At 28.3% G+C, this 11,343-nt stretch overlaps 1 protein-coding gene across 2 annotated transcripts; it reads right to left on the reverse strand.

Annotated features, from left to right (window-relative positions):
* Window positions 1–1,033: 1,033 nt before the first annotated feature.
* On the reverse strand, window positions 1,034–8,781 carry LOC123297533 (regulator of gene activity). 2 transcript variants are annotated; one of them, XM_044879233.1, is made up of 7 exons: window positions 8,207–8,781; window positions 7,944–7,955; window positions 5,877–6,079; window positions 4,245–4,478; window positions 2,856–3,117; window positions 1,976–2,083; window positions 1,034–1,769 (listed from the first exon to the last, which is right to left on the reverse strand). In XM_044879233.1, the coding sequence occupies exons 1-7, from the start codon at window positions 8,353–8,355 to the stop codon at window positions 1,556–1,558; spliced, it is 1,182 nt and encodes a 393-aa protein (XP_044735168.1). In that variant the 5' UTR covers window positions 8,356–8,781; the 3' UTR covers window positions 1,034–1,555. The 2 variants fall into 2 exon arrangements, with proteins under 2 accessions (XP_044735168.1, XP_044735169.1); XM_044879234.1 differs by lacking the exon at window positions 7,944–7,955 and having other exon boundaries at window positions 1,036–1,769; window positions 8,207–8,777.
* Window positions 8,782–11,343: the final 2,562 nt, after the last annotated feature.

An 11,343-nucleotide genomic window follows, 5' to 3' on the forward strand; every position in this document is an offset into this window, starting at 1 on the left:
TAACTGGGTTTACTTTTACAGGAACCTACTCGTTCATAAGACGGAAATCTATAATTTAAATGTAAAGAAATTTCGACACGTACAAATTCTAAATGGGTCACAGTCCACAAAATACGAATGAAACAAGGCGTGGACGGAAGTATTAAAATATGAGAGGGGAAAGGAATTCGAAACAAATGTGTTGTCACATTCAATATATAAATTACACTTCATTTTCTCAAAAGGATATCAAGAAGTCCTGATGTAATTTTTTTTTTTTTTTAAAGTGACTTATTGTGGGTTAAAAATGTCTTTACTTATCGAGACATATTTTATGGACCGGTACCCCCATTGGCAAATCTACTGTATTTAAAAGAAATTTAGAGAAAATATTTGTTTTTAAAATGATATTTAAAAAAAATTTCTTAAATTATTTTTGAATAATCAGAAACCATTTTATCGATTTGACTTAAAGAGAAAATGAATAGATGAAGACCTAAGTAGGATTATATAGCCCAGTAAAATAAGACAATTAAAAAGTCGATCTGCTTAAAAAATCCAAGTGAAGTTTTTTCACCGGGATTATCTTTATTTGGATGTAAGAAATGAACAATGAAAAGTTGTTCATTGTAAAAATCATGTGCGCAAAAAAATAAATATTCAAAAATCCCGAAAGTAGGTGTTTTTTTCAAATATCTCCTTTCAAGTTTATCGCAGTTTTAGTTATTATAAAATTTGTTCGTGAGTTAATTTTACATAAAAAAGGTTCTATACAAAATATCCATAAAGCAATAGTTCTCAAGATATTTGGCTGAAAAAAAAAATCAAAATAATATTTAAAAAAATATTGAAAATAATTTAATTTCTATTTTTTTTAAATATTTTTAATTTATAAAATATTTTGATATTTTTCGTATAGTAAAGTATGCGACTTACTCTGAGTTTTCTCAGTAAAATATTTCGATAACTATTGCTTCTACGGAAATTTTATAAATAATCTTTTATATGTGAAATTAACTCACAAATAAATTTTATAATTACTAAAACTGCGATAAACTTAATAGTTTACGAGATATTTAAAACCAAACCTATTTTCACGACCTTTGACCTTGAATTTTTTTTTTCGCACATGATTTTGCAATGGACTTTTCATAGGTCTTTTCTTGCATCCGAATAAAGATAATCTACGGTGAAAAAACTTTTTAAGCAGAAAAACGTTTATTTCCTTGGGCTATATAGTAATAAAAGAGATCAAAATTTAGAATAAAAGTAAAATAATAGGAATGAACTCAGCATTAATTACATGTTACTTTTAAATATATACGTATATATTTTAAAGCTAATAAAATAGATTCAACAGCATTAAACAGAAGCATCAATACACGAATGAATTGCCCTCGTTTTATGTAATTATGTTTTTAAAATATACTTTTTTTTTGTATAGAAATATTGTGCAGTTGTTGTATGCGAATGTTTGTTTTTTTTGGTTGAACACTGTACAAATGTATTTGTTTGATGATGGCCATTATGAATCACATTTCTTGTTGTATTTTTTTTGTTGTCCAAAATCAAATTATCAATTTGAAAGTTGATTATGCGGCATTATTGGTCGTCCTTCTAACTTGCTATATTCGAGATGAAATTCTTTCGCCACTTTTCGCCAATTTTGCGCATCAAAATAATAATAAGTACCTCGTTCATATGTCGTTGTTTTTTCTATCATTCCCATACCAGGAACTTGCGTTATCCAAACTTTATCTTCCATGTGATACCTCCATTCTCTGTTATATCTAAATAAAAAAAAATGATACTTTATTAAAATTTCTTAATATTTTTAAGGATGTACGAGCACCAATAAAATTTTAAATAAAAGCTTGATTTTTTTTATATGAAGTTGGACTAAGTCTAAACCAGTTCTGAAAATTTTAGGGGGGGGGGGTCATTTTCTTTGATTTACAATAATATTACGCTTCCAGATTGAATAAAAACAACTTACAATTCTGCAGCTGCCGCAACTTGTAAAAAATCTCCACAACTATTATAAAACAGGAAGAATAAAAGATCATCTTTATATCGATTTAATTTCACAGGTGCTAATTTTTCTCTACAATAATAAAAGATAAAATTAATATAAATATAACATCTTTCAAGAATTTCCAAATAATTATTTAGTGTGTAAAAAGAGTTCAAAACTCAAATAATATGTAATAGTGTTCGAGAATTGATTACCAATTTTTCTATTGCATACATAATACATGAATTTAAATGAATTATAAAATCAGTAAAAAAATGGATTTAAATGAAATATAAAATTGCATCTAAACCCTTTTATTTTTCTCATTTATTAGACAGTTAATTGTGAAGGAATCAATCAGTCCTTGACGAATTAGGTGTGGGATTTAAAAATTAAATTTGGTGTGTAGAAGCAAAGAGCTGAGGTCCTCTATTTCAAATGTAAATTAAATTAAATTTTATAAAATAAAATCTGTACTATAGCTCAATAATTAACCAAAAGAGGCTTAAAAATTATAAATTCTGTGTAAATAGTATCCGTGAACGCCGAATTAGTCCTTGGCTTTAATCAGTAAGTTGATTTCGGGCTTTATTATGTATTTTAGTGAAATTTTATAGAGAATATCAGTGAAAAACTATATAAATTATCAGTGAAACTAATTAAGAAGGATTTTATTGAAGGATTATATCGGAAGGATTTTATCGAGGCCAGACGCCACGTAGAAAATCCACAGCTTCTCTGCCGGGATCTCACCCAGGATTGATATAGACATCCTGTAACTTATTTATTAATCTTATTATGAATACATTTGAAATTTTAAACTCTTTTTTTTAACATCCTATACAGTTTTTAGAATACTTACCTAATAGTAGCATTAATAATATACTCCGGTGGAACATGAAAATCAATATCTTGTGGCCTGCAAGGTTGTTCTGCCCATGGACCACCAAATGTTGGATATAAATTTTCCGGTGAATTTAAATTGAGACCAAGTGCCGTTAAATCTTGTCCCAACGCTAACGATACTAAATTTGGATCGGATTCTGCCGCTCGGATAAATGTTAATAAGCCAACAATACCGAATTGATCATTGACCATACTTGCTGGTATATTCGTGACTTTACCTGAACAAATAACACAATTATTTGTAGTTAATTCATATTTAATTGGTGATGATGTTACATGGTTTTGTTGAACATTTCTTGTGTATTTGCCGTTATTTGTTCGAAAATCAATTTTATTTAAATAAATTGGATTTTCGATCATAGTTTTTATTTTTGTCGTTATTATTGTGATATCAAAATATAATAAACAATTAAAACATTTCAGTCTTATTTGGATGTGATTCAATAAAAAAAAATTATCTTGGTTTTTTGACAACAATAATAAATATATTCTTTGTTTTTTAATGTCACTATGAGTGATGTGCCGGATATCCGCGGATACGGATAAATAAAAGTTCCGTATCTGTTTCGGTTTCATTTTTAACATTTTTATTGGGTTTTACAACCATCATCTCTGATAAAACAGCTTTTTGTTTATAAAATTTTTTGCATCTGGCCAAGTATAGTATATTACACTCATATCGCAGTTGTCGGATAAATATCGGACTTTCTGCCTCCCAACAGAAGCAGAAAGTACGTTCTTTGGACCGCGGGTAAAGAAAAATCATTTTTATCGAAATCATTTCATTTATGATCAAATTCGCAACTCCCAAAAAACTATAGGTGATACTGTAATGACGGTTGGTGAGGGTATACACAAACAAAAAATCATAGAACAGATAATTTATTTTATATCATTCACAAATCTAGTTCGTAAGTCAATTAGAAAAAATTCCCCTTTTTTGTCATTTAATTATATGTTCTAAGATAATTTTTACACCCTCCGCGCCATTTCATAGTTCATGGGAGGTCAGCTCAGACAAATATTTATAAAGTTGAAAAACAATACAAACAATTTCAGGAAGTGTGCATAACAAATAAATGCGAAATTTGAAGAGGGTTTGCAGTATTTTAGAAATTGCAAAAAAAACTATACATCAAATAAAAAAAAAGTTCAAATAAAAATTCCATCTGAAGTAATTGTACACATTTATTTCGACTTTCTAGCTTCAAAATTGACCGAGACATATCAATTTTTAAATGGTGTATTTCACCAAACTTTTTTTCAAGAAAGTTAACTTGTTTTAACATAAATGAGGTGTGTTGCCTATATTTTAAATTTATTTTTAAAAACAAAAATAAATTACCATCGGGCCATATTTGAATGCCTTGTTTAGTATTATTTCCGTCTGTGGCCGTACAAGATCTTAAATCTTGACCCATATCACCCGCTCCACCAGACGATAAAATATTTTTTTCACTAGCAATACTTCCACCCGGTGATGTTCCTTCTCGACTATGTGTACCAGGTAATGCTGGAAAATCTTCCGATGACATTGTAAATTCACTAGCCTCTGATGTTGGTTGTTTTACCATTCCAACTAAAAAAATAATACAAATTTTATTTCACTTTTCTAGAAAAATTTCACGTCACTTTTAGTTTACAAATATTTATATCTAAAGAAATAATTAAGACAATTATGGCCATGATCTCTGTCTGCTGATCAACTGCATTATTGGAAATTTAAATTTCAAAGGATTTATTCAAGTTGATAGTTTATTGTGCTCTCAATATAATTTTTTTATAATAAAAATCATTGACGCAGGGAGAGTGGGGACGACAATTTTCGCAACTGTTTAAGGATGGTAAACTTAATCCGGGCCTGTGCTTGTTAGCTAGTAACCTGGATTACGTTGGCGTGTTTATCAGCAGCGAGTAAACTCGCTCGATATGATCCCCGATATAATAAATTATGAATGACTAGCTTTGAGCTATCCGCTACACTTCACTTCATATACCGTCACTTACCCTCCTTTTGTTCACAATTTCGTTTAAGCTCAAAAATTATCAGTGTTTCTCTACTATATTATGCATGTATTATACATAAAAACCTTCCTCTTGAATCACTATCTATTATAAAAAAACCGCATCAAAATCCGTTGCATAGTTTTACAGATTTAAGCATACATAGGACAGACAGCGGGATACGACTTTGTTTTATACTATGAATATTGATTTTGTGATCTACCAATAATTTAAATCATAACAATAAAACAAATGAAAACAATAACAGGATTTCTGTTAATTTCTTTATAAATTTTTGCACAAACGACACAAAATTGAACACAATTATTATAACAAATAAAAATATTATTATAACAAATAAAACAAAACGTTAGTGTAATAGCATTGTCATCAAAATCACAACTAATTATAATTAGTGATAATTGAATAAAATTTAATTTTTAAAACTAAAATGTATATTAATATATTAATTTTGACTTGCTTTTAATTAATGTACAAATATCGTGAAACTCTTGTGTAATCATTAAGAAATATAGTTCATGTAACAAAAACAAACATGTTGCGTAATATTGAATAAGTAATAAAAGGATATTTTAAAATAGTTTTATGAATTATGAATATCATTGACAAAGTAATAGGTATGATGGAATATCTATTGTATAATTTTGACATGATATTGATCAGTACGAAAATATTTTATACAAGAAACCGAATCTGCCAAATTTTCGTTGTACGCTGAACTTCTTAACAGTTCCGGATTTGATAAAGATGCGCCCTACGTCAATATTATCAAAGATAATAAATGAGGACTCTAGGATATTTCAAAATAAATTTCGCTACTATATAGTGTTATAATCAATTTAAATCATAAACAGAAATGAAATAGCCAAATTGAAAGTTCGAAAGTATTCTAAATAAGATACAAAAAATATTTTGCTAAATACAAACCAATTGAATAAAATTGAATGCATACCGTATGGTTTAGCACCTGGCATAGGACTAGGTTGTGGCATACTATCACTTGAATTTCGATTTGTTAACGAAGGAAATTCAGATAAATCCAATAATGGTGGTGTATTATTGTCAGCTGTGCCGAACACAGAATGTAGATTATTGAGTGTACTTTGAGAGCTATAACCTCCTAATGCTGTCATACTACCCATTGGACCAGAGCTCCTGAAATAAATAATTAAAATATTAAACAAATAATATTATACATTCATTTCTGAGTTGTCAAATTTTTGATAATAGTTTCTGTTATAATTTCATAAGACAAACAAAAAATATACTTAATTTATTTTTCAACTTTTTTTTTTAAAGTGTTGTTAGAGGGTACAAAAATATGAAACATGATCTTAGGCCGGTAGTTGCTAATCGAGTTTACGGGATAATTGAACTGGCTCTGCAATTTAGAATTCTATTATTTTAACGGTATCGATTATTGTAAATTAAACTGTATCCGTGAAACATGGCATGAACTATATAATTTTTCGAATTAAATGCAGAAAGAATTATGCTAGATTGTTTTATTTTCATAAAATTCGTTTGGAGTGCATGGAATTCGTGATAAATTTTGTAATTCGAAAAATTCAGTTGTATATACCGCGCCAAATAAAAAGCAGACTGCTAAAAACTATGTATTGACCATTTAACAAAAAGAGTGCTGTCCCGTGGATTAAAGATTTAATTAATTTCGAATAGTTCAGTTTTTGTTTTCTACAAATCGTCTGGAAAGCGCAACTAAAATTTAAAAACTTTGATTTATGTTTATTAATAATAATAGTAATACAACAAAAGAGCAAAAGCACTAGACCAAAAGTTCTCTGTGCTCTCGTTGAGAACGACCTGTCATCCGAAGACGAGACGTATTCGTGTAAGAGGCGCTATTAAAATCGGATGAAGCTAAAGGATTTTGTCGAGGCCAGACGGCACGTAGTAATCTCACAGCTTCTCCGCCTGGATCTCTCCCAGGATTGATGGATCCATGGTTTCGGATACGAACATTCTGAATCTAATTCCCTGTAGATTTCTGCAGGTGCAAATAACATATATGGAGGTTTCGCCATTCTCCATATAGGTCGTACAAGTGGGATCATTAGAGATCCCCATGTTATGTAGGTGATCGTTCAATCGACAGTGTCTTGTCAAGAGTTTCACCACCCTTCGCAACTGTGTTCTAGTAAGTTTCAGACGAACACAGTCGAACGGCCTAGATGTGATTTCATTTATGCTTACAAACAGCCTCAAAATTCATGGTTTTGTGAATAAAAATAGGTTAATAGAAGCAATGATTACAAGTTTGATCTTCAATACTACTGCCGTTATAATTATTAAATAGGAAGTGTTGAATTGTATCACCATAAATGGTATTATAAAAAAAAATGGTCGTTAAATTTCTATTTAAAAAAATTCCACCGTGTTACATACATTTATTTTATCTTTAACAAAAAAATATTGACTTTTCAGCTATTAAATTTTAAATTTAAAAAACCAGAAATTTTGAGGCCTTTCTATAGATTAACTTTTTTTCAAAAGTTTAAAAGTATCTTTTCAATCAACCATAGACTTTGAAGCTTTTTATAAATATTCCCTTTCTTACTAAAAAATTATAATGAATAAAATTGTAGAAACATAGAATCTAAACATTTTGAAATCGACTTCAACAATTGGGGAGTAACTCTCTGGTTAGCCCTGCACTCTGCTTTTAAATAAAACTCTTGAGTTCTACTGAAATTTGATTTAATTTTAGAAGTACCATGTTTCGATATTTCAATAAATACCCCAAAAAAAATATTGCAAATTTTTTATTTATTTATATTTGGCTCTCATCGAATTTTCTTTACGACGGCTCTAATTTCCACAGTTTTGGACTCATCTTATATTGATTTTCAATAACAATCGATATCTTGCAAAATAATCAAAATATCAAAAGCTTACAATCTTTATTTTTTGTTTATCTTGTTTATCTAAAATTCTAACAGAATCCATTACCAAAACTTAACACTCAAGCACTCGTGGCGTTCCCAACAAATTTTAATACCGTTTTATTAACCTATAAATTAAGAAATTAAAATTTGTTAATATTTGGAATTAAAGTTAGAGAGAGACGGTTAAAATAAAAGCATTGGCATGTTCTTAAATGATAAAACAGAAAGTACATTAAATTTTACTTGGGATGTTTGGAAAATTTTGTAAACACAGGACAAAATTCAACATAATACAAGATTAAACTAGAATTTTGATCAATAAATGCATAATTGCGCGTATTTTGAGGATGAATGAATAAATTTGATGAAAACATACCCGATACCGGGAACACTTCTTCTATCAGGTACAGTACGTTGGCCAAAAACAGGAGTTACGTGCCCCGACAGCGTTGTGCTGCCAAAGCCAACACTAGATCGCCCCAATGAAGCACTGCCAATATTTCTCGTAAAATTGAGATTGGCCATACCACACTAATAATAACATACATTCATAATTATAAACGCAATGAATATTTGAAATGAATACCGTAAAGTTTTAGCTACTAAAACGTTCTCATAAACAACACATCATTTTCACAACACGAAAACATTAAACAGTTAGCGCATTTCTTGTAAATCAACTAACCTTTTTCATAACATTTATAAAATCAACTATAAATCATAACACAAATGTAAAAAATATACATTTGATATCAAAATAATTTGTATGTATCGTTTTGAATATGCAACGAGCTGTCACATTCGAAAGTTTACCAAACCTATTTTAATCACTATTTCGAATATCACGTTTTCGTTTGTACTATATAAAACTTGATTATTACGATGTTTTATTTCATTTATTATATATTTAACACGTTCGTGGAATATTTACATAAAATTCGTTCGAAAGTAAGCGATTACAATCTGAACAGAAAATATTCTTTAGATATTTCTTTCATCACAAATTCAATATTGCCAATATTATTTGTTAGTCTATGACTTAGTTATATTCACATTTCCCTAATTTCATTTTGAATTGTAATGTTTAAAAAAAATACTTTAAAGTAATTTTTTTAAATTTCAGATCAATATTTTTATTCTATAATTCTATTTTATCATTTCCTTGATTTAGGTAAAAACCATCAAAGTCCTATTCAATTTATAAATGAAGATGGTAGCCGTATAAAAATTTTGTAGTCATTCCTCAATAAGTTGACATGTATATTTGGAACGAAATTCAAATTTTAAAGCATATTTACTATTTGTTTTTTAAAATTATTATTTTGTTTTTAAAATAAATTTTAGAATGAATATTAAACTAAATAAACACAAAAGATGGCAAACATTTTAAATTATTTGTTATCATATAATTATTATGATTATCAAATTTTAAGAATATTGAAAATTTTAAAAGTTGTTTTTTAATAGCTATGATCGCGACCTCGAAAGCGAATTCATGAATTTTATTGCATTGGCTATCAATATCTAACAAAATAGTCATTTGCCTTCATTTTTAATCTAAATTTTTTATATACGTATAATAGCTTATAAACCCCGGCGAAATTTTAGCAATTTATTCTTTATAAAGCCAGAGATACACATGCTCTTTACTGGCACAAAACATTTTAGTTACTAATAGTTAAAAAATTAATTCATAACTTCTTATACAAAATGATCCTTTATTAAATTATTTAGTTTTCAAATCAAATATAATTTTATTTTATACTATCTGTTAGGCTGATTGTTGTGTAACAAACGTACACATTGATAAATGGTAAGTAACTGTTTACTTTTTTATAGGTCTCTCTCTCTATAACGATCAATCGTTGGGATAGCCACATTACGGTTCTATGTTATTACTTCTATGATTTTGTAAGCGTGTCATGAAACGGATTTTTACTTTAAAAGTTCTAAATTTTTTCATCTCTGGACATAAAAAGCGTAGTTGAATTCTTAAATTAATTTTGATAATAGATAGTGCTATCTCACTGACATCGGGACGAAAGGCCACAAAAATAAGCTGTACTATATGCTTTCCTTTTGTTAACCCCCGAACCAAAAAGAGGGGTGTTATAAGTTTGGCCTCTGTATTCTTAGTTATGTTTTAAGTGCGAGTTTAGGGTACGAAAAACTAAAAAAGACGATGATCTTCAAAATCGATTCCATTTGGAGAAAGCTAGAAGGAAAAGGTAATTTAATGGGAAGTGTTCTTAGCTATGTTTCAAGTGCGAGTTTAGGATTTGTACCTGAAACATTTATCGGGGGTTTCTTTAATTTTGTAAAGTTCACTTGTTAAACATTTTATTTTTAGTTCAATTTATTTATCTCACTTTATTATGTGAAAAGCCAAATAAATTAATATCGTGGTCGAAAGAAAAGAGGGTAAGCTTACGTTAAATAGAATTTTCGGTTTTTAATGGTAGGAAGATGATACAAATTTCATTTATCAATTATTTAGTAAAATTTCATTCGTCAATTATTTATATTTTTGTCTAAAGAATCGATTCGAATTTCAACGTATGAAAACTAAAAACAATGCTTGATGATTAGGTTAAAACGGAAATTTCTTAATAAAACTACAATAAATTTATGAAGACATTTTTAACAAAATTTTATTTTTTTAATATAAAATTTACAATTTATCAATATTTATAAAAACTTTAATATTATACCTAAAATTAATTGAATTTAATACATTTATTCATATATCAAAGACTAGGTAGTATTATAAACTTAAATTAATAAATAGGGTTTGTCCATAAATCACATAACGTTGTTATGGGGGGGGGGTGAGTTTTCACTTAATGATTTTTTCATTGTTTGTTAATGCGAAACGTTAAATAACAACTGGTGAATAATTAAAAACATGATAAAAAAGTGTTACATGATTTATGGAAGAGCCCAAAGGGGTAATAACCACATTTAACATCAAAACACTACATACGAAATAAGGCCAAAGAAGAATAATATGCACCATAATTATCTAAATGAATTGTATATCAGCCCCATAAAATAACAAGTGCTATGAATAAAATTTATATTTGTTGCATACAGTAGACTTTTATTAATCTAATCTTGGAGATGAAAAATTTCTAACACCATTGTACTCGGAATAAAAGTTTTTATAGTGGCTTTTTAATTTATCATGGCTTTTGTAATTGTTTTTATATAGATTTTATAATACAAAAGTTTAAAAACTAAATAAAAATCGATTACAAAAATTGAAAAAAGACGTTACAACTTTGCTCTATTAGTCGTATTCGACGTGAGAAGCGACAAAACAATAAATTCCCAAATTTATTTCTAACCTAGCAGCAATTTAGGTAAAAATGCAGCCGTCTGATAAGGATTAATATACAGGATTATTCATTTTATTCGACATAAAAGGCTAAACTGCTTGGTTTTAAAAAGTTTTGTTTCTGAGATAGATGGAGACTTATTGGTTGTGCATTTTAAAATTAATAAACAGAATTT

Source organism: Chrysoperla carnea, chromosome 4, assembly GCF_905475395.1.
Source record: "Chrysoperla carnea chromosome 4, inChrCarn1.1, whole genome shotgun sequence".
Taxonomy (NCBI): domain Eukaryota; kingdom Metazoa; phylum Arthropoda; class Insecta; order Neuroptera; family Chrysopidae; genus Chrysoperla; species Chrysoperla carnea.